The sequence below is a fragment of the Hakea prostrata genome, chromosome 10, assembly GCF_041222555.1.
Source record: "Hakea prostrata isolate BN-2017 chromosome 10, UWA_Hpros_2, whole genome shotgun sequence".
Lineage (NCBI taxonomy): Eukaryota > Viridiplantae > Streptophyta > Magnoliopsida > Proteales > Proteaceae > Hakea > Hakea prostrata.
In genome coordinates this window covers 15,469,099-15,493,702 of record NC_142609.1, presented here as the reverse complement: position 1 = coordinate 15,493,702, position 24,604 = coordinate 15,469,099, and the positions used below count along the sequence as shown (strand labels likewise).

General features: G+C 39.4%; 1 protein-coding gene across 1 annotated transcript; it reads right to left on the bottom strand.

Annotated features, from left to right (window-relative positions):
* Positions 1-10,621: 10,621 nt before the first annotated feature.
* On the bottom strand, positions 10,622-12,713 carry LOC149002144 (annexin-like protein RJ4). Its single transcript, XM_089138072.1, has 6 exons — positions 12,603-12,713; positions 12,088-12,233; positions 11,733-11,951; positions 11,422-11,634; positions 11,246-11,335; positions 10,622-11,135 (listed from the first exon to the last, which is right to left on the bottom strand). Exons 1-6 carry the CDS (start codon positions 12,676-12,678, stop codon positions 10,929-10,931), a joined length of 951 nt encoding a protein of 316 aa, XP_088994198.1. The 5' UTR covers positions 12,679-12,713; the 3' UTR covers positions 10,622-10,928.
* Between the last annotated feature and the right edge of the window lie 11,891 nt (positions 12,714-24,604).

Here is a 24,604-nt window from a genome sequence, read left to right as displayed (position 1 = left end):
GAGGGGAAGCAGAGAGAAATAGAAAGAAGTTGGTGAAGGGACAAGGTGTGTCCACAGTGGAAGAAGGCATGTCGGAAGATGTAGAAACACCAAAAAATCTGATTACTCTTAATAGGAAAAGGCTGGTGGGAAAAAAAGGAAAGAACAGGAAGCTAGATGATGCTTTGGGTCATGGTGGTGGCGATATTGTTGAGAAGGTCCAGAAGACAGAGGACACCAAAAGGCTGGAAGATCGCAGAAACAATATTTTGTCTCAAATTATGTTCAATCAGGGAGGATTGGATAATGAAGGCAAGGGTAAGGGAGAAGATGAAAGTGGATTGGAGACTAATGATGCATATAAAATGCTTCCTGAAAAAGAAAAACAGAAACATAAAGGAAAGAAAGTGATGGGAATTGAGATGCAAAATGATAAGTTATGGGGAAAAGAAAAAATTCATTTGGAAATTGTAGAGATGAAAGAAGATCTAAAGGAAGAAGATTCAGGGGTGTTGAAAAAAGTGCTAAAGATAATGGAAAGGATGGAAAAGTTTGAGCGTGTGTCAATTAAGGCCCTCAAAACACAATCGGAAACTTTTGTATCAAACTGTGATTGCCCTAAAGTAGAATCAAACAAAAATGAGAATATGGAAAAGCAAATCCCTAAACTTGTTGATGCTCAAACACAGATTGATGAGATGTATCCCAAGGAGGGTGAAGAAGTGGAACCTGGAGCATTCACTACCTCTCCTAGCAAGAAGAGAAGCAGGAACTCGCCCGAACCCCCAGACTTCATGTTGCTTCGTCCCATTGAACGTTTTAATCTTTTTCTGGATGCACTGTTAAGGTTAAGGGACTCTTCTAATCCTAAAACCCTATTTTGGGATGCATTGGTTCCATGGAGGCTCGCTATCTTCTCAATCCAAATCCTGTGGTACCAATGCAACAAATGATCCAAACTCATCAAGTACCTCAAGTTGTGTTTTCGAATCCGGTGTAGGAACTAGAAGCTGGCATTCCCCAGGTCTTTCCATACCATAAGTACTCTGAGTTCTTTGATTTGTGCATTGTGCTTTTTATTTCTATTCTTGTTGTGATTAATAGCTGGAGGAAGAAGCTTTACCTAAATCTAGGAACAAGTTCTATGCTTAATCATATTCCAATTTGTCTTTTCTTTCTGTGGTTTCATATAATTTGTTTTATATGAAAGTGCTTAGCTGGAAATTGATGTGCTTTTCTTTGTTCTTTGCCTCTTTATGGTTCATTTTGTTTTTGAATACTCTTCTTAAATTTACTATTGTTCATTTCCTCTCTTGGGGATATAAGAGGTGAAAATTCATTTGTGTTTTCTGTAATACAATCTTCAGCTTGTTGTCTTTAGTATTTTTTGTTTTAATGAAGTTCATAAAGTGGAATGTGAGGGATATTAATGCAAGTTTTCCACAACAATGCTTAAAAAAAACCGTGAAAAAGCATAAACCCGATCTGGTTTTTCTGTGTGAAACAAAATGTCATGATCACTCAATTTTTGTGGAGAAGAAAAGAGGATTGTTCAACCAATACCTAGTGACAAGTCATGAAGGTAGCACGGGCTTTAAAGGGTTGAAGGGAGGTTGTTAGTTCTTAATTCTATCAATTGCAAAGCTAAGGTGTTTCTTTCGGCTCAGTTGATGTTCTTTGTTCGACTTGGGTGGAAGGAAGTAGTTATGTGGTGTGCTTTACTTACGCCCCTCTTAATTATTTGGATAGAAAAGGGTTTTGGTTTATCTTGGCTTCCAATTTGCAAAAGGTGTTGGAACCATATGTCATTATGGGTGATTTTAATGAACTATTGGAAGCCTGTGAAAAAATTGGAGGGGGGTGTTCCGAGCGTCAGGTGCCTTGCCAGTGTTAAAAGGGATCATCAATGATGAAAATTTGGTAGAAATCACGGCCCCTGGATCCTCGTTTACATGGACGAATAAGCAAAAACCACCTAATTTGATAAGGGAAAAATTGGATAGGATTCTCTCTTCTCCAAGATGGCTTAGCTCCTTCCCTAATCAGCAGGTTGAAAAATTGTTGGCTGCTGTGTCCGACCGCAACCCTTTGATTCTCAAACCTTGGGTGTTACCACTTACAATCGAAAGTTATTCCACTTTCAAAATGCGTGGTTCTCACACCCTTTTTTTACCATAGGTCTATAGACTACTTGGATAAATAATCTAGATTTACCTTTCTATGAGAAATTGGCCATTTTGTCTAGATTCTTGAGAAAGTGGAACTGTTCGGTGTTCGGCCTGGTGGATAACATTTTCCATAGCTCGGCTCTTAAAGTCGATATCTTAGAACAGTGTGGGAATCCGGATTGGGGTCTAATTCAGGAAAGGAAACAGAGGATGGCCTAGGCTCTTGAGGCCGAAGAAATGTTCTGGTTTCAGAAATCTTGAAGTTTGTATATTATGGATGGGGATAGGAATATTAGATTTTACCAGCTAACCAGTAAAAGTAATCTTCATAGGAGAGGTATTTCTGTCATTAAAGATGGGGGTCAAACTTTCTCTAATCCTTGTGAGATAGATGGAGTTTTTGCTAATTATATGCAAAAGCTCTACCAATCCCTAGTGACTCTCGACCACTTTATTGAATGCCTATTTCCGCCCATTAATCTGGTAGGCAGAATATCTCTGAGACTCCATATGTGATAGAAATTAAAAATGCGGTGTCTTCTCTGGGACCCCACAAAGCACCAAGATTTGATGGATTTTTTTAATCATAAATCCTGGGATATTATTAGTGAGGATGTTTTCAAATTCGTATCTGCTTTCTTTTCTAATGGAGTCCTTCCCCAGGGTGTCAACCATACCCTCTTGTGTTTTATCCCAAAAAAGGACAATGCAACATCTGTGTCCGACTTTAGACCCATTAGTCTTTGTAATGTGTCATACAAGATAATTGCTAAGATTTTGGCCAAAAGATTGAAAATTCTTTTACCTAGCATAATCTCTCCCTGTCAAGGGGCGTTTGTGGCCCAAAGACAGATCACGGACAATATCATGGTGGCCCATGAAATCTTTCATTACAAAACACCCTGTAAGAAAGGCTTCATCGCTTTAAAACTGGATATGTCCAAGGCTTATGATAGAGCTGATAGAGACATTATAATCAAACTCTTTCAGTTCTTGGGGTTTGATGATAGATGGTGCAGGCTCATCAGCGAGTTAATTTCTTCCCCCACTTTTTCTGTCAAGTTTAAAGGATCCTCATACTCATGGTTTTCAGGATCATGGGGTCTGAGACAAGGTTGTCCCCTTAGCCCCTACCTTTTTCTGCTCATAATGGAGGTGTTTTCACGTCTCCTCAATGAGTATAAATCTCTGAAATTGTTAAGTGGAATAAAAGTTGGGAGGGGTGCATCGGAAGTATCCCATGTGTTTTTTTGCAAATGATACCTTTTTATTTTGCAAACAAGACACAGAAGAAGTCTTGGCTCTTAAAGTAGTATTGGAGTTATTCACGGACTTGACAAGGCAAGAGATAAATTTCGAAAAAAGTGGGGTGTATTTTAGCAGAAATGTATCCAAAGAAGAAAGGAATGTGATACTATCAATTTTAAGGGTATTAGAAATCAAGGGTGAAACAATGTACCTAGGATCAAATTTGATGCTAGGTAAGGTGAAAGCTAGAACGCTGCAATCTGTGGTAGATCAAATGTCAAAGAAGATGACAATGTGGAAGGCGACTAACTTGTCATTTGCAAGGAGGGGTGTGTTAATGAAGGCATAAATTCAATCAATGGCGCTCTACCAGATGCAATGTCTAAGATTCCCCAAGACAATATACAAAAAAATAGATGCAATTTGTCAAAGATTTTCGAATGGACAACCCCACAAAAATAAGCAGTTGAACCTCATTGCTTGGGGTAAATTCTGTTAAGCAAAATCGGTGGAATGGGGTTCAAAAGAATGGAAGACTACAATTCGGCGCAGTTATTAAAATAAGGATGGCGAATACTTTCAAATCCAGATGCAGTGTGGGTACAAGTCTTCAAAAGCCAAATATTTCAAGGACCGAAGTTTCTTTGATCCTAAGGTATCTACTAAGAAAGGGTCATGGATTTGGAATAGCATTATAAACATTATTCCACAGTTAAGGAGCATGGTGAACCAAATAGTAGGGAACGGTCGAAGAACATCCTTTTGGTTCGATCCATAGGAACATCATCAAGCACAAGATGGACAAGATGAACAATAGAACAAGATTTTACTAGATGGCCTCGACAGGCTATAGTGGCAGAAGTGGTAGATGAACTACAAAGTCATAACAGGGAGATACTGTCAACGCCTTCAAACCCAACACCGGTGATAACTTTTCCAATACTTCTTTCGGATCAAGAAGATTCTTGGTCCTCCTCAATTTCTCCAAATGGAGAATTCTTGGTTAAAATGGCTTTCCGTGAAATAATTAAACAACACTTCATGAACCATGAATACCAATTCACAAATTGGTGGAACCATATGTGGAAATTACCAATACACCCAAAATTTAAAGTTTTCTTTTGGCGTGTCTTAAATGCAAGACTACCGGTTCGGGCAAAACTAGCGCAATGGTCGCAGGCTCAGTCGGAGTGTACACTATGCGGAAAGGAAGAAGAAACAACATGGCACATCTTAATCTCATGTGATTGGGGAAAAAAAGTTCATGCAGTAGGACCATTGGGGCTACGCACAGAAAACTGGACGGATACATCTCTACTGAGTTGGTGTCACAACATGTGCTCACAATTGAACAAGCTAATTCTTGATGGTTTATGTCAGTCTTCATAATATCTTGCTACTTCATTTGGAAAGAAAGAAATGAAAGGGTGTTTAATCAGAAAACACCTAATCTCCTGAAGGTGTTAGGAAACCTTAATTATTGAATTAAGGCTTTAAAACTACAAAGGGACCACGAAATTTTACATTTACCTAGTCACATTAATTGTGTAAACCCTTATAATCTAGAAGAGAATTGGTGCAAGAATATACCACAATTTAACAAAAATGTTTTAATTTTGTGCAGGGATATCTAACCAGCAGCTAGGAGCGGCAGGATGGAGCATTGGTATATGCAAAGATGAACATCTACAGTCTGTCAATTTTGGAAAAAGAAAAACGAAGGATATTTTGGAGACTATGCTTTTTGGGCTACAAATGGGAATGGATAAAGCAACAGGAAGTGGGCTAAAGATAGAAGAAATATGAACTAATAATCTACAGTTAGCAATTCTATTACCATGGCCTTCAAGAGAAATATGGTCTCTTGGGGAATTACCTATGTTAATGGAACTAGTTAAGACAACAAAAACTGTGAAGTATGATAAATTCCCAAACCCAGTGCTCCAGACTTATTTTGAAAAGTATGCAAATATAGCAGCTAATAATAGAACAATATCTAGCATTTGTAAGTGCTTTCAGTTCTAACTTTTAATGTTAATTTTCATTTATCAAAAAAAAAAAGAAAAAGAAAGAAAAAGAAAAAGATAATACACATGAACTTTTTTCTCTAATTCTTGTTCCTATCATGATAGGTACCAAAAATTAAGAGGCATGTAGTGTAACAACTTTGTTGTTCCATTGGCTGATATTGCATATGTTGTCATAGTTGGCAACTAAAATATAGTGTGTTCTAATAGTACATGACTTGTACTGAAGTAAAGCTCCCATATAAGACTTTAGGCATTTGTTATATATTTTGGAAGGTGATTTAACACTATTACAACAGTTTTGAGTGTTTTTTTAGAAGATTTAAGTGTTTTGGGTGAAGCAAAGATTACTTAGAATAGTGGATTTCACTAGTCACTGCACAAGGGTCACATTGGATGAATTTTTGAGTAGTCATCCAGTTGTTTTCTGGGTTCAACTTAAACTTAAGAAATGTAGTTCATGAAGTCTTCTTTCCAACGCACTTTTCGGATTGTTTGATAAGAAACGTAGTTCATGAGAGTGTGCGATATGGAACCAAATTTGGGCATTGTAGAAGAAATATCAAATTTGGCTATTGTGGTGTAATCTACTCTCAGGGTTCGAAAATAATTTTTAAGAATTCAGGGGCCTTTGTGAAATAAGTTTTACATCTCAAGGAGGAAAGTGTAATTTTTAAAGATTGAATGATACAATCTAATGGTCATTAGAAGGATGTGGATGAAGATCCAATTTTGAGGGTCGAGATTTATGCGCTTGGTTTTCAAGTGCCCAAGACGGAAAAGATTCCACCGTACCCTTTTGGTTGGTCGGGAGCATGATAATATGATGCACTGCAAAGTATAATGATCAACATGATCCTGTGTATTGTAGCTTAAAGGTAGGATTAGAAAATATTCTATTTGAAATAATTTGGTGAAGAGTACTCTAACATCACTTAAAAGATTTGACGGCCCAAATCTCACCCGCCTTTTTAAAGTGGATATCCAACGGCTGTGGGATTAGATTCTCTTTGGGACTCATCTAAAAGATGAAATCCAACGGTTCTTGTGCATCAACGTTCATTCTCTTTAAAAGCTCAAATTTTGAGCGAAACAGAAAAAGGGTTTTTGAGTTTTTTGGCTTGTGGAGACTAAGGAAAACGTGGAGGAGAAGCCAAGAAGCAATATGGGTATGGAGAACAAGCTTGGATGCGTATTTTGGTAAAAACGTTGAAGAAGAAGGAGAGTAATCTATTGTAATCTCCCTTAATTTGAAAAGTTTCACCTTTCAAATAGTTGCTTGTTAGGGTTGAATTGTTTGAGGTTATGGCCTTATACTTTTGTGGGTGCAAGAGTTAATATTGGAGTGGGTGCTCTATGTTTTGAATTAATTGAGAGTGGGTGCTCTCTGATCATTGTAGTGAAAAGTTTCACCTTTCAAGTAGTTGTTTGTTAGGGTTGAGTTGTTTGAGGTTGTAGCCTAATACTTTTGTGGGTGCAAGAGTTAATACTGGAGTGGGTGCTCTATGTTTTGAATTAGTTGCGAGTGGGTGCTCTCTGATCATTGTAGTGATCAAAATTTTAGTTAGAAAGTATTGAGTAAAAATGAAGCTCTATTTAAGGCATTACTCCGTGGATGTAGGCAATTTGGCTGAACCACGTAAATTTGGTGTCTTGCGTTTCTAGTTTATTTTTCATTGCATATATTGGAGTGTTTTGATTGCAGAGTGGTGGTGCACTGTTTGGTAGACCCAGCCACATTGTAGTGTGTGGTGGACATGCCCTTGCATAATTGATAATTACAGGATTATCTTGACCAACCTTGTTTTGAATTAAAAAAAACGTCACATCAAAGAGATTTTAGAATACGCTGATTCACCACCACCCCTCTCAGTGTCAACCTGGGAATAACAAACTTAGAGAAATCCTTCTACAATTTGAAATATGTATATGAACACAATGAGATAATCACTGAAAAATTTAGAAATTTTAGAATGATAAAATTGTTAAAAGGTATAAGAAAACATAAGAGTGAATTACCATCAAAGAGTCGGGTCAGTTGATAATGACCAGTGCCTCTTATTAAAGATGTCAAGATTCGACCGAGGGGTAGAGGTCATTCAATAAAAACACAAAGTAAAAACTGCCAAGTGAGAAAAAACTGAGCTCTTTCAGTGTAAAATATATCACCTTCTAGTTTGCTACACGTTGAGAAACAAAGGTTTGAAGACCTTTCATCATCTAAAGATGCCAAACCCATTGTCAGATGTAGGAGTTTCAGACTTACAAAAAGAATCATTAGAACGCTTAGTCCTCAGTATTATTAAATAGCAATTCCCCGAACATGCTTTTCTACTTTGAAGTCATCATCCTCTGTTCATCTTATGAAAATCCATGCCCTAGAAATTAGATTTACTTATTGACGTTTTGACCTTATTTTATACAGTATGGATCGACAAAAACCGTAAATTGACTAAATCTAATGACCCAAAAACGTCGAACTGTTTTTCGAGCTTTCTTATTATTTTTCTAACCCAAACAAACCTAAATCTCAGTCCCAACTACATCATAAACTTCTGATCTAAGTGATTACTGTGCAAATCTAAACACAATCTAAGAACAAGTGATAGATGGAATTATAAGAAACTTAGGCTTAATCATACTCAATTTCGATGTACAGGTCTCTCTGTAAATGATGAAAGGTGTTGGTCACTCCTAAAGTCTACGCCCATGCGTGTGAATGCAAATGCCACACAAATTGATTCAACTAATGTTTAGCAGTTATAAAGCACACAGACAAGAAAAGAAAATACAACCAAACTGCACCACAACTGAACTATAAAGATGCATACAACTTATTCCACAGTGACAAACATAATGGGAATTCTGTTTCTGTAATATGGATTAAAAGAAAGGGAATAGTGAAGTTTCACAGTAGTATTTAGCAGATATTAAGCATACGACTGAAAAATTAAAAATATAAGCTACTCACAAGCCTGAACATTGTTTCCTGCTCTAGATATTTTTAATTATTCATATACTTCAAATAGAATGTGATAGGTCCCTAGTAACACAAGTCTACACTCGACAGGGAAAGTAAATCCCTAAATTCTATGGAAGGAAACGATTGGCAAATTTGAAGAGTCCTATTGTATTCAGGTTACTTTTTAGGATTAGATTGAAGAGTCATATTACATTCAGGTTATTTTTGAAGAGTCCTATTCGAATTCAGGTTACTTTTGAAGAGTCCTATTCGAATTGGGATGATTCTGTTAATTAATACTGTAGGAACGTAATTGCTATAAATAGGGGAAAGGAAGAGTAGAAGAGACATGTTTTGAGCATTGAGAAAGTTTATGTGAGAGCTATTGCTCTTGGGTAGCCGTAGGAATCACCTACTGCTGGTAGAATGTATTGTTTCTTATTCAACTTTTATTCAAAGTTCCTTTTTTCTTCTTGAGTTATTCCACCTTGTTAAGTAGCCTCATTCAGGTACCTAACAAATGGTATCAAAGCATTCAACAATTGATAGGTCCCTAGTAACACAAGTCTACACTCGACAGGGAAAGTAAATCCCTAAATTCTATGGAAGGAAACGATTGGCAAATTTGAAGAGTCCTATTGTATTCAGGTTACTTTTTAGGATTAGATTGAAGAGTCATATTACATTCAGGTTATTTTTGAAGAGTCCTATTCGAATTCAGGTTACTTTTGAAGAGTCCTATTCGAATTGGGATGATTCTGTTAATTAATACTGTAGGAACGTAATTGCTATAAATAGGGGAAAGGAAGAGTAGAAGAGACATGTTTTGAGCATTGAGAAAGTTTATGTGAGAGCTATTGCTCTTGGGTAGCCGTAGGAATCACCTACTGCTGGTAGAATGTATTGTTTCTTATTCAACTTTTATTCAAAGTTCCTTTTTTCTTCTTGAGTTATTCCACCTTGTTAAGTAGCCTCATTCAGGTACCTAACAAATGGTATCAGAGCATTCACGATCCCAGGGAAGTGAGATGACATTGTCGATCTTTCCAGGCGAAGAACGAGCGGAAGAATGGTTGATTGAAGTCAAGCTCTTTCATTGGCAACATCGGATTCAAGCAAGAACACTGGCTTGGAGTAGCACTTGAACATCTGGAAGATGATGCGTTAGATTGGGTCTACCGGAGACGCTGGCCGAAACTGGATTGGGCTAACTTCACGGAGGCCTTAAGAATGGAGTTTAGAGATGAGAGCGATAAGAAATCCATCTCAGCTTTGGACAACCACAGTATGGTGGTTGAGACAAACGTAGCCGAAGTCGATTTGAAAGTACACGTTGAAAAATCCAAGTCGATTCGAATGAGAGTTTCGGGTGTCGATGCCTACCGGATTAACGTCGGGGCTGCGAGGACTCTTGCCACTGAATCGAAGAAGAAGAGCTCAGTCGCTGCCGACAGAAAACCTCAGGCGGCAGCTAGGGTTGCAGCAAATCGTCGCAGGAAAGGAAGAAGAAGACGATGGAGTATTAGGGTTTTTGGGGTTGGTTTGGTTCACCTCAAACCGCTTCATGGGTTTGGTCCAATCCCTATGAGCCAAAGATTGTGTTATTTGGGCCTCAATCAGTTATGTTTCGTCTCAAACTTAAGGCCCAAACAAACCCAACACAAAGACTGGGCCGCTAGACCCCCAAAGAAACCCCCTTGGGTCAAGCCCACTCCATTAAACCCCAGCAGAAGAGATTTTCAGATTTTCACCTTGAGGACAAGGTGAAACTGTTGGAGGGGAGTATTGATAGGTCCCTAGTAACACAAGTCTACACTCGACAGGGAAAGTAAATCCCTAAATTCTATGGAAGGAAACGATTGGCAAATTTGAAGAGTCCTATTGTATTCAGGTTACTTTTTAGGATTAGATTGAAGAGTCATATTACATTCAGGTTATTTTTGAAGAGTCCTATTCGAATTCAGGTTACTTTTGAAGAGTCCTATTCGAATTGGGATGATTCTGTTAATTAATACTGTAGGAACGTAATTGCTATAAATAGGGGAAAGGAAGAGTAGAAGAGACATGTTTTGAGCATTGAGAAAGTTTATGTGAGAGCTATTGCTCTTGGGTAGCCGTAGGAATCACCTACTGCTGGTAGAATGTATTGTTTCTTATTCAACTTTTATTCAAAGTTCCTTTTTTCTTCTTGAGTTATTCCACCTTGTTAAGTAGCCTCATTCAGGTACCTAACAGAATGTCAAGCCAATGACAAAGCAACCAATCTATACCACCAACCAGGCTAGTAAAAACTACATTGATACGAAAAACTAAAATCCCAACCACAAACATTAGAAAATTAAGCACATACTTCCTTTTTGGAGTTGAGACTTGGAGTGATCACTAGAAACCAGGGGATGATTGACACAACTCAACTTCAATACATAGAACCAGTAATGCCTATAGCACTAAAACTAGGGCTTGCATTCCCCACATTAAACAACGACCTAATATGTTCTTAGTTCAGATGGACAATAGTCTCTTTACCCATCAAGAACAACAGAGCTAGTTCCATTCACTTCCAAGTAAAGTAAGGAGGAAAGTCTGGTAGTCCCCTGAAGCTTCCTTGGCTACTGCATGATGAAGAGACATAGTGCTCCACTTCTGAAACATCTCTTTGATGGTCTTCAAGTCTTTCTCAGCGCGTGTGACAATCACACGAGTAAGAGCATCTTCATCAGTCCCTACCTTATTAATGGCATTGCGCAAAACCTGATTGCATAGCCCACAAATTGATAACAAGTTTGAAACAACTAGGATACTAGGTACAAATATGTAAAAGGTAACTAACTTTGTATCTGAGGTTGAAAACAAAGCCTAACCTTAGCAAAGTACTTTTGAGGAGCATAGACACATCGGGTGGCTACACGTAGTGCCTCCAACAAAGAATCATCCGGATCACCCACAATGCTCTACAAATCATAATAAAACTCTTAGTGTAATCAGATTAAATATGGAAAAACATTTATTTCTTGTAGTCTGGTAAAGATATATATACCTTGGTGATGGAAGTTTTCTCATTGTCCTTGAAACAGTTGAAAGTTGCAATGAGCTGTGCTCTGCTCCTTGTTCCCAGTATTCTAATGACCTCTTCATGAGCAAAGGATTTTCCTTGGATCATTTCATGAATAATTTTGGCCTCTGAGGCCGCTATGCGTAAATCTATCTCATTGCCATCATATTTATAAGTGCCCAAAAGAGCAACCAAAAGCTGTAATACAAAACAAGAAGCCAGAACAGCATAAGTGGAATCAAATACAGGATCAGAATCCTGTAGGGAAAATCAGCAAACAGGTCTAGGTGCATTGCCTTGCGTAAATCGCCTTTGGTATGGGATGCAACATCTTCTTCAAGGGAATGCTTGTACCGTGACTGGTACGCCCTTTTCACCTCCAGCAGTTCATTAGGAGAGTGAACACACGAAATTTCGACAATCACCCGATAATCAACTTTTGCATTCTTCAATGCCACATGAGCTAAAACTGCATCTCTATCAGCAGGATCCAATATCCAACGATATATTGCTTTCTAATGTTCACAAAAATTCAAGTAATTTAATTGCCATTTTCATTGTAAAAGAGATTTATTTGGCTGAAAGAAATAGAAAAAAAAGATGATTCCTTATTCACATTAGATTTTCAGGAAACAAGCATCGGAAGCAAACCTCGAAGTCTCCAGAAAGCTCAGACTCAAGCTGCTTCATGAGATCCTCCTGATAAAGCTCCTCATAAGCTTGCCTGATTAGCTTTCTCTGAAATGCATTTCTATGCCCTAGTACTGAAATAATGGCTTTCTCATCCGTCCCCCATCCTAACAAGGTACCAACAAGATGATCTTACAAATTTTTCACCAAATTACACAAAACCCATCACAGAGATCTTTTAATAAACCATTTCTAGCTCCCAAAAAGGAATCTTTTCATAAACCATTTCCAGCTCCCAAAAATAAAAAGCTGTTTGATCAAAAAAATTTGCAATGCAAGCAACTAAGATGAAATCACAGATATAAACTGGAATGATTCCGTGACTAGAGACACAATGAAGGCATGAATCCAAGACTATAGAACATAATAAAGGATGAATCAATGAATATAGACCACAATAAACCCAGAAAAAGATACAAAATATATGATCATGAATAGAACCCATAAGAGAGATTAAAAGGATAGGAATGGAAAACCTTGGCAAGCTTTCTTGAGAATCTCTGCATCTTCCACAGGAGAAGGGGTGTTTTGAGGAACAATGAGGGTAGCCATTGTTGATTGTTGAGCTCTGCGTTTCTGTTTCTCTGTTCAGGTGTAGAATGTGTGAGTGGTTTGGTGTGGGTGCTTTAATAGTATTCAAATTCTGTACGGTTCACCAGATTTTCTGTGAACAGTCACGTGAGAAGCCACGATGGAGATTTTGATCCTGTACATTTCTGATACGAAAGCAGATTTTATATTTTTTCTTATGGATGAGTAACACCTGTTTAGGCTGGATTTAAGGGTAGACATTAAATTAAAATTAAAAAAAAAATTTATCTATTAAATCTAATCTCAACCTTTAATTTTAATTTTAAACACGTGTTATTAATCTAAAAGAAAATAGATGGTCATCTTTCAAGTCAGAAATTCACCGGATAAAATAGACGATCATGCGGAAAAATGCCATACAAGTGTGCCGAGTATTAAATGTTAGCGGCTTTTAAGGCGGTAGGTGAACCATATTACCATACTTTTAAGATTTTTTTCCATTTTAGTCGAGCCATAGCTTTCAGATTTATTCCCCTTTCTTTTTTTTAGGAGTAGGATTATTTCCCTCCAGTGGTGGGTTTGGTTGAGAAGAAAACATTGGAAAGAGACAAGAAAACTTATTTTATTAGCGATGCACATGATTTGGTTCCATAACTGGTATTGGAAATTGGAACCATGTCAGGCACTTTGTCAACTTTATAAAATATTGAATACTGATACTTTAAACCTTCCTTATGTCCGAAGTAAATATTATTTAAAAGGCTGCAAGTGATGGCTAGGCTTATGATATTCGAAAATTTTAAGAAACCACTCACTCCCCTTGCGAGGCCTACAAGGCCTTTGAAGACATCTTTAATACCCATAGAGTTAATTGTGAAGATGCACTACTCAAAGTTGCCCACAGAGAGCTAATTGTGGATGAAGCACTAGCAGTGAAACATCTCATTCAACAGAAGCCAACTGATTCTCTCACTAAGACTACATTTTTGCTACATCTTAATCACCTTATATGGTTAATCTGGCTGAGTTGCAACAATGCCATACACAATCAAGGCACCCAACATCCTTGATTCCTTGGTCCAAAAACCAAAATCAACATCAACATTGATGGTTCTTCGATCTCCTTAATTTGGATAACAACAAATCAATTAAATAGCCGGTTTAATTTGGAGCCAAAGTCACAATCCCCCCTTTCTGAGGTTCTATCTCCCCAGCCTCTTTTTGATATTTCCTATGCTCTACGATGCTTTAAATTGTACTTACAAATTGAGGCTCGAGGACGGAAAAAAGGACGATGATGGGTGAAGGAATTTTCGCTTCACCCACCTCTGTGAGTGATGGTTTGGAGTTCTAATTGTTAGGGCAAGGGTGGATAGTTTCATATCTAGGCTAAATATAATATCAGTTATGCAATTTGGGGTTTAAAAAGTTATATAGGATACCACTTAACTGAGAAATTCAATGGTAAGAAGCATTTTGTCACCATTGATAGGTAAAATAGGGGTGTGTAATTGTTATTATTTAACTAAATATGGAACCTACATGTCATTTGATTAATTAAGATGGGAGTTAATTGTCATGTAATTTATGTTCTTTCAAGAGGATGTAACAGACAAATAAAGTAGGGTTCAATATCTGTAGGGTGTCAATTTGTCGTCCAAACTGTTAAAATCGATTGCACCAGCTCATTATATCCTGAATCGGCCCGAACCAAATCTTAATGGGTTATGTTTCGGCTAAGGGTGGCAAAGCTCACACCAATCCGAAACCAAACCGCAACCTGTTATAACCCTTTTTACAACCTGTTCTACAATTTTACATTAAATACTATTTGAATCATCTTCTACCACTAGCCAATGTTTCTCTTACAAGACAACAAACACCTACCACTCTTATTCCTTTCCAAAACCCACAACCTACAATGACCTCTACCCTACACTCGTCCGCCCCACCTCTTGAACCAATACAACTCAACCCTGCATCCACTTTTGCGATAACATCAGGATCTCCCAAAGCTTCAATGCCAACCTTTTGCCTCACATCACAAAGTCCACACAACTCCCCAACCACTACTATTCCCCAAATCCATCCTCATCATAACCCAAGTCCATCAAGAAACTCCCAAAAGCAAAACGACCCCGCAAGGAGAATTCTCCAGTCAGCAGGCCTCCCTCTCCCATGAAACATCACACCCAACCTTTTTTAGGGGAGGGCCTCATGGTGGACGAAGCAAGTCCTCACCACGGGCAGCTCTAAAGCTTCTAAGCTGGAATGTTCAAGGATTGGGGAGCCCTCGAGCATCTAGAGCCTTACTAAATCTCTCCAAGCAGGAACAACCTGATGTTATCTTCATAATGGAAATAAAGAACCCACCAGCCACAATGGAAAGATTTTGTAAAAAGCTTGATATGGAGAAAATATAACCGAACCTGGTTCAACCTTGGTTCGATCCTCGACCCTAGTCGGGACGAAAGGAATCGACTCGCTTCCGAGCGAGCCGGGTCCAAGAGATAGCTTGCTGAGGAAGAAAACTAACTCAGTCACAAGCACGCCCTAATCCGCTACGATCGGAATGGACTAATCGTCAAAGAGACGGGTAGCAGCATTTGGCGGCTGTCACTTATCGCTATTATATGGATAACTACCATATAACGATCGTATTATCAAAGGAGTCATCTACTAGTCCAACCTAGTAGGGATCTATCACTCAACGGATCTATCCGTTAAGATCTGACGACTATCCGAAGAAGGCTCAAATACATCCAACAAAGGAGATTCGACGGTACACTCTATATAAGGCATCACCTACTCACAAGGTAGAAGAACACACACAATCTGAATCGTATTCTCGTTATTCATTCCTTAGTTCTTTGCTCAAGCAGAGCCGTTTGTGATTAAGTTCATCAACTGACTTGGCCTTCGGAGGTGGACTCCCCATCCCAGCGGTCGGGTCACATCTGACGTTTGTTTTTGCAGGTCATCCACAGGAGATCTAAGGACTGAGCAGATTTTGGAAGCATCATTTGGCGCCGTCTATGGGAAACACTTCAGAAAGCCATGGTGACTAGATCATCGGCAGCAGCGGCTGCTGCGGCCCAGCGGGATGCTGACGTTCTAATTCCCGGAGCAAATAATCCAGATATCCCTGAGGGGAGTTGACCTCTTGAAGTACTGGAAGATGGTGGACAAGGAGGTAATAATCCTCCAGATCCACTCTAGTATCAACTGGATCAACTGAAACTCCAGTTATTGGAGGTGAGTCAGACGCTTTGTACGCTGGCTAGACAAGTGGTGGCACCGCAAGCACCCAATCACTGTGATGCGGGAAGGCGCGCATTACAACGGGAGCAAAGACTGATCGATGAACAGAATGTCGGTCAAAATTTTCGGGAAGGCGACCGATGGCGAGAAAGAGAACCTAGGAGAATGGGAGAACTACCTAGGCGAGACGATCGGTTCGGAGGACCGCAAGGAAGTACAACCGATTCAAATACGTGGTTGGGTGCAGGATTATGAACTCACTCACCAAATATCAGAGGTGCTGCTCGGGAGAATGATCGTGTCGTCGGAGATTAGTCAGCATATATTGGTCAAGAATTGGCCAATATCAATAAAAAAACTCGGACAATTGGCGAGAGGGAGGATAACCGATGATATTTATTCGGTTATTCGAAAAACTCCGTTTGCCGGGCCCATAGCTGGATATCAGTTTCCTCACAATTTTCGTTTGCCGACTTCTTCCACGTTCAATGGTTCGGGAGATCCCACCGCTCACATCAGTTATTATCAGCAGACTATGGCTGTTGTGGGTAATTTCGATGAAATCCTTTGCAGGGTTTTCGGTTCATCCTTGATTGGAGCAGAACAGAAATGGTTTTCAAATCTCCCGTCGGGAAGGATCGCGGATTTTGAAGAATTGGCGCGCAAATTCATAGGACGATTCCAAAGTGGAATCCAGATCAAAAAGGCCGAGGAGACCTTGTTCACTATCAGACAAGGGAAAAGTGAATCGATTCGGGAATACCTGAAAAGATTTAATAGGGTCACAATGGAGATAGAGAATCTAGATGAACAAGTGGCTAAAACTGCTTTGTTCACTGGACTCATTAACCGATGACTTTTGGAGTTATTACTTCAAGATATGCCTACCACTTATGCTGAACTGGTGCAAAGATGTCAGAAGCAGGCAGAGGTGACGGAGATCCTAGATGCACGCCAGGGGGATAATAAAGCCTCTACAAAAGAATAGAAGGCCACTGAGAACAAGCAGAGGCCGAAACAGAATGTTTGTGATCGAGTCGAAAAGCCTCACTAGGTGTGGCGGCAAAGATCTCTCGGTAAAAGTGAGTATATTCCATTAAATACTCCTCGGCCTGATATTTTAAATATTATCAAGAAACAAAATATCTTGAAATGGCCTCCAAAGCTTCCCACCAAACCTAGGGAGCAAGATCAAGAAAGGTATTGCCGTTTCCACAAGGATTACGATCATTATACCAATGATTGCAGACATTAAAAGGCGGATATTGAAATATCGATATCTCAAGGGCACTTGTCCAATGAAGCTGAAAGCCAAATCCAAGTTTGTTGGAACTTGAGAAACATAGAAGCGTAAAAGGTCGAATGGTGAGGGTTCGATCACCTTCAGCGAAGAAGATGAAAGAGGCGTCTGTTTACCTCATGATGATGCCACAGTCATCAAGGTAGAAATCGCGCGCCATGAAGTGCATAGGGTGTTAGTTGACACTGGGTTTGCTGCAAACCTTTTATCTTGTGCAGCTTATCAAAAGCTTAAAGTGGATGAAGACTTGATGCAGCCGTCATCCACGCATCTATATGGCTTTGCGGGATCATCCACAATAGCGGAAGGATCAGTACAGCTAGATCTGTCGATTGGAAGCTTCCCCAAAGAGGCTACTGTTCTAGTAAACTTCTTGGTGGTTCGAGAGCTTCCGGCTTATAATGTCATCCTCAGAAGGCCATCCTTATCAAAGTTAGGTGCTATAGTTTCAACAAAGCACCTGAAGATAAAATTTCTAACGGAAATGGAAATTGGTTAGGTTTCATCTGACCAAAGAACCTCTCGACAATGCTATATAGCATATTTGAAGGATAAGGAGGGCCCGAGAAAGGTATTTGCGTTACCAATAGAAGTACGAGACGATCGGAACGAGGCAGAGATGCAAAGGCCCGAGCCAGTAGAGAAGTTGGAACAAATTCAGCTGTATCCCGATAACGAAAAAACAATTACTTATATCGGGTCTGAGCAGCTGGAAGAATTCAAGGAGTTGAAGTCTTTTCTTCAACAAAACAGCGATGTGTTCACGTGGTCTGCCAGGAATTGATCGGCAAGTTGCAGAACATAAACTTTGGATAGATCTGAAGGTGAAACCGGTAATTCAAAAGAGGAGAAATTTCTCCATAGAAAAGTACGAAGCCGTTCGGGGTGAGGTTGAAAAATTGAAGAACTCTGGTTTCATTGAACCCATTGAATGCCCGATCTGGTTGGCCAACGTGGTAATGGTAAAAAAGGAAAATGGAAAGTGGAGAATGTGTACATATTACATAGATCTCAACAAGGCTTGCCAAAAAGACTGTTATCCGTTGCCCAGGATTGATCTGTTGATAGATGCAACAGCAGGATATGAAACATTGAGTTTCATGGATGCATACTCAGGATACAACCAGATCCTCATGAACAAAGAGAACGAAAAGTTTACGGCTTTCATGACTGATCGTGAGAGTTTTTATTACAAAGTCATGCCGTTTGGCCTGAAAAATGCAGGGGCTACTTATCAGAGGGCCGTCAACAAAATTTTTAAAGACTTGATCGGGAAGAACGTGGAAGCGTATGTTGACGATATGCTGGTAAAAAGCACTGCGAGGACAAAGCACATTGAGGATTTAGCGGAGGTATTTTCAGTACTGTGGAAATATCAAATGAAGCTGAATCCGGAAAAGTGCGCCTTCGGAGTTTCGTCGGGCAAGTTCTTGGGCTTTATGGTATCACAAAGAAGTATTGATGCTAACCCGGCCAAAATACAAGCTTTGATCGATATGGAAGCCCCCAAGACTGTTCGAGATGTGCAATGCTTAACGGGGAGAGTAGCCGCGTTGAATCTTTTCATCTCACAGTCGGGAGAAAAGTGCCTACTTTTTTCAAAGCACTCAAAGATTTGAGGGGCAGTAAGGAGGCCAAATGGACTGAGGAATGTTAGAAGGCTTTCGAAGATCTGAAGGAAACACTGGGAAGACCACCGCTATTGTCCCGACCCGAAAAGGGAGAAATTTTACAACTATATTTAGCAACATCCCCTTCAGCAGTAAGCGCGGTACTCGTTCGGGAAAAAGACAAAAAGCAGTGGCCAATCTATTATGTCAGCCACATATTACTCGATGCAGAGACACGGTACTCTCAGATCAAAAAGCAGGCTTTAGCTCTTATGATAGCAGCTAGAAAACTACGACCATACTTTCAGGCTCATCCAATCAAGGTATTTACTACTTTTCCCCTCTGTAAAGTTCTTCATAAACCTGATTTGTCTGGAAGAATGGTAGCTTGGTCGGTCAAACTCAGCGAGTTCCATGTAAGCTTTAAGCCTCAAATGGCAATTAAAGCCCAAGCATTGGCCGATTTCGTAGTAGAGACTACTGCACCGGTGGAGGAGATTGTCGAACCCACTATTCCAACAGTTTGGGAGGTATACGTGGATGGTTGAGTAATAAGCAAAGCAGGGGCTGGAATTCTTCTAAAGAGTCCAGCAAGTTTTATTATTCGATATGCATTAATATTTGCATTCAAAGCAAGTAACAATGAAGCAGAGTACGAGGCCCTAATTGCTGGACTTTGATTGTCAAAAGCATTGGCAATAGCGGAGGTAACTATTTTTAGTGACTCACAGCTTATTGTCAATCAAGTACAAGGGGAGTATGGCGTCAAAGAACCCCGATTACAAAAATATCGAGAGATTGTGCAAGCATTGCAGAAAGAATTCAGGAATCTAAAAGTATGTCAGATCCCAAGAAAAGAAAATACGATGGCAGATGAGCTATCAAGATTAGCCAATGCCAAGGAAAAGAATTTAGACCCTTTGTTCTATATAGAAGAAGTAACATTCCCAAGTTATCGGGAGAAGTAGATATCCTATATTGAAGCTGAATGGTGCTGGATGTATCCGATTGTGGAATATCTGAGAGATGATAAATTGCTAGAAGATCCGAAAGAAGCAAGATTAATCAAGGTGCGATCAGCACGATTCATTATGCAGAACAGAAGGCTATACAGAAGATCCTATGCCGGACCCCTCTTGAGATGCTTGGGTCCCGAAGGATCAGAATTAGCTCTGGCCGAAGTACATGAAGGAATTTGGTGGTGCTCATATGGGCGGTCGGGCCCTGGCACACAAAATTTTGACACTCGGTCTATATTGACCTAAGCTTCAACAAACTGCTATGGAATATGTTCGTCGGTGTTGCAATTGCCAAATCCATGCTACGATATCTAAAAGCCCAGCTGAAACCTTGACTTCAATTCTAGACCCCATCCCTTTTGTGATGTGGGGAATCGATATCATGGGAAAGTTCACCAAGGCATCTGGCGAAAGAGAATATCTTATAGTAGCAATTGACTACTTCACCAAATGGGGCGAGGCTAGCGCCCTGGCAACCATCACTGAACAAAAGGTGGAGAAGTTCGTGCTCGAGTCTATCATATATCGGTTCGGGATGCCAAAAATAATCGTGACCGATCATGGCACTCAATTCGATAACCCACAATTTGAACAATTTTGCGGTACTTATCTGATTGAGCATCGTATGTTATCAGTGGCATACCCCCAAAGCAACGGCCAAGTAGAGGTTACAAACCAGACATTACTTGAGGGGATAAAGAGGAGACTCGAAGCTGATAAAGCCTTATAGGTCAAAGAATTGCACAACATTCTGCGGGCCTATCGAACTACGGTTTGAACACCCACATGAGAAACTCCTTTTAAACTGGCTTATGGATCTGAAGCATTGGCATCTGTTGAAGTAATGGCTGGTACACTATGGGAAAGAGAGTTTGAAGAAAAAGCGAACGAACAATGATTGCTAGATAGCCTTGACTTTTTAGATGAAGTTCGTGCAAAAGCAATAGCACAGACTCAACATTATCAATGAAGAATAGCGTCACATTATAATTCTCGAGTGAAGAATCATCGATACATAGTGGGAGACTTGGTATTGAGGAATACCTTAGCTTCAGATCCACGCCATCAGAGGAAATTGGACCCTTCATGGGAAGGCCCATATATGGTTATTAAACCAGTCAGTTCGGGAGCTTATAAGCTAAAGAACATGACAACACAAAAAGAGCTGGATCGTTCATGGAATGCCAGGCACTTGAAGAAGTATTATCCTTGATGTAATGCCCCGCATCTTTTTCTATTATTATTTTATTATTGTGGGTGAACGGGTCATTGTGGTCACTATGATGTGGGCCCCACTAAGCATGTGAAAACTGGGGTCATGACACTTGAGGAGATTATCATTTTCATTCACGATGTAACAAAATTCAACTCAATCAATACAATTCTCAGTTTTCAACATATTGTCTTTTGATTGGGGGCAACACACAACACTCAAGATCAGATCCAGTGACAAAATCAAAAGGCATCGCTTTAAAACCCGTGTGGGACCTTCTACAAGGCATCGATTTAAAACCCGAGTGAGTTCCTTCTCAAACTTATTGAATTTCTTCGAAAATCCTTAAGTAGAGGCATCGGTTTAAACCCCGTGTGGGACCTTCCACAAGGCATCGGTTTAAAACCGAAGTGAGTTTGTCACACCCCACCCAGTAGGATCCGGTCATACCTGAATGCCCGAGGGGGTGATACACAACAAGATCTAGGTTCAGTGACAAATCCATACAAAACATAATATATTATAATTAAATGGACAAGAATAAATCAAGTTTCTCATATAAAGTTATCAAAACTGAAATAATGGTTACAATCATCCATTCCTTCAAAATAAAAGTAGAACATCATAATTTTGAAAAGAAAATAGAGTAGTTTTATTTGCAGTGGAAAAATAAACTAAACTAGTTATCTAATGGAATCCATTCCAAAAGAACAGTCTTGATACTGGCATGAAGCTCCATGTGCGTCCACTTCTTCTTCGGTCACTCCTTCAAGAAGATATATTAGCAACGAATCCTCCATTTGGAAGAAGTCCTCATAACTTGCAGTATAATCTAATAGAAAAAGACATATAAAAGGAATGAGTTCAACAGAACTCATTGTGGTCAACTCAACATCATATCATGCATTCATTCACAAGATTCCACACCACACATACAACATGAATATCGATAATGTAATTAATGACAATATCATGATTATGCTCCTAACTCTATCATGAAGTCTTTATGGTAGACACGCATTAAGTCACACACCAGTCTTCTTTGGGCGGTCTCATCACTCTTCCCTCACGGCACTCAAGCACGTCTATTGGGTTCTCTGCGGTTGTTGGGTAAAATCCTGCCAAGCCATGGTTGAGGATTAGGTCACCACTCTCTCACATCACCATTGGTATAAGATCTGGCGCGTGTCAAGGATAATCCTAGGTTCAATGCAAAGTCATATGGTCTCGTACTACATATGGTCCGGATACTTCCCCTCACACCTAGTGCTCTGTTGGTTCAATACCTTCCCACCTATGAATGGAATCCTCAACAGGAGGCATGTGCTGGATCCCATTCCTTAACTCAGTGGTCATTCACATATAATAGACAAGATGATCTCCATGTCCTCTCACGGGTCATTTCACCGTCTTGAGCGCCCATGAGCCATTATCTATTATATGCAACCCTACCTCTCTATGATGATAGTGGGCCTGTTTGGCACACAGGACCCAGCCACTAACATCATGGGTTAACCCGCTTCAATACCCCTGCCGAAAGGGTAGTAGTATTCATGAGGTCACATAACCAAACACTTCTAAACATGCCCTAAATATGTCAATTAGTAATCGGGAATGTGCCAAGGGCACCATAGGAATGCGTCCCATACCGCCTCATTTGGTATCCTATGGCAGAAATGCCAAAAGGGCATTCCCCATTCCCAATCACAATCTAAGCAATCGCATAATGTCACTAGGGCAATGGGTGAACCCACAACCCTAGTTTGCAACATGAAATAGAATGACAAATTCAATTCAATATCATCCATGTATTTTTATATCAATAATTTAGGATTCAACAAGAAAAACTCAATCCATTCAATCTCATCCATCTCATCCACTCTCATATCAATATTCAAGATATTGAAAAATAGAAGACATAATCACAAGATAATACTAAAGCAAATCAAGATATTAATAATAAAAATTAATTAACATAATTAAACATGCAAGATAAGGTTAAGTATATTCCTCACCTTCCACTTGATTCTTTTCTCCAAAGATCAGTAATTCCTTCCTACAAATTAGTGAGTAAAGATATATTAACATATTCATGCAAGAGAAATAATTATCACAAATTAGAGCCAATTTGGATTTCAAAGGATACCTAAAATCTTCCCACGAAAACCCAAATCTGAAAACTAGGTTAAAAAGGGTCACTAGTGAATGGTCTCTAATTAGCTACCAATTCGAAGTCTATAATGAAGCAAAACTTTGGGAGAAAATTAATTGCCACCAAAAGGATCATACGGGTACCTTCAATTTTATCCAATTTGACCAAGATCAAGAAGCCCCAAATTTGGCTCTCATAAATCACCTGTGGGTGACCTAGAGAGTCAAAATGCGTCAACTTTAGCATGGGATCTTATCATTACTCCCATATTCAAGGGAAACATTAATATAAGAAAAGATAAGCATCTTGGATACCTATCATTATTCCCTTTCATAGATCCCTCAAAAGAAGAGAAGAGAAATTACTCCCACAAACTAGGAAGGGACATTAATACAAGAAAGGAAAGCATCCAAGATACCTAACAACCTTCCCTTTCAAAATCTCCACGAAAGAAGAGAAGATAAATTTTCACCAACTATGATTAAAGAGAAGGGTTAAAGAAAACTAACCTTTCCTAGTGATTTTGTGAAGATTCGGATCAAAAAAACCTTCGGAAGGATGGAAATCTCTCCTCTCTTTCGTTTCTCCTTTTCTCCAAAGCCTCTGCCTCTTTCTAGCCTCCAAAAATGCGTTTACAGATGAGATAAAACATAAATAGGGTTTAAAAATCCAAAATTCCAATTTTGCCCCTAAATAGAAAATGGGGTGGGGGGTTGGTTCACCCAAACGGCCCAAATTTATGGTCCATGGTTGGACCTCCAAACGACCTCCGATTTTGATGAATTTTAGCTTGTTGGAAAGGTCTTTCAACGATCTTCGATTTGATACCTTATTCACATCAATCGGATTCTCCATCAATGACCTATGGACATTTCAAGATCACCCTTTTTACACCGTCGGGATTAATTTTCTCTCTTCACTTAAACTCTAGGAGAGTTTTTGAGTCATTATAAGGGTCATCTACCAACATTGGTTCAATTTCCAATCTTTCGGGCTTGAATTGAATGGCTCACAATTGTCGCCAAATCAAGGCGCAGGTTCTCGGTCTTAAAACCATGGGTTAAAGGGGTAGAAATCCGGGGGATTTCACAAAGTTCCTTCTCAAACTTATTGTATTTCTCTGGAAATCCTTAAGTAAAGGCATCGGTTTAAAACCCGTGTGGGACCTTCTACAAGGCATCGGTTTAAAACCTGAGTGAGTTCCTTCTCAAACTTATTGAATTTCTCCATAAATCCTTAAGTAAAGGCATCGGTTTAAAACCTGTGTGGGACCTTCTACAAGGCATCGGTTTAAAACCCGAGTGAGTTCCTTCTCAAACTTATTGAATTTCTCCAGAAATCTCTAAGTAAAGGCATTGTTTTAAAACAACTAAGACCTACTACAATAGAGAC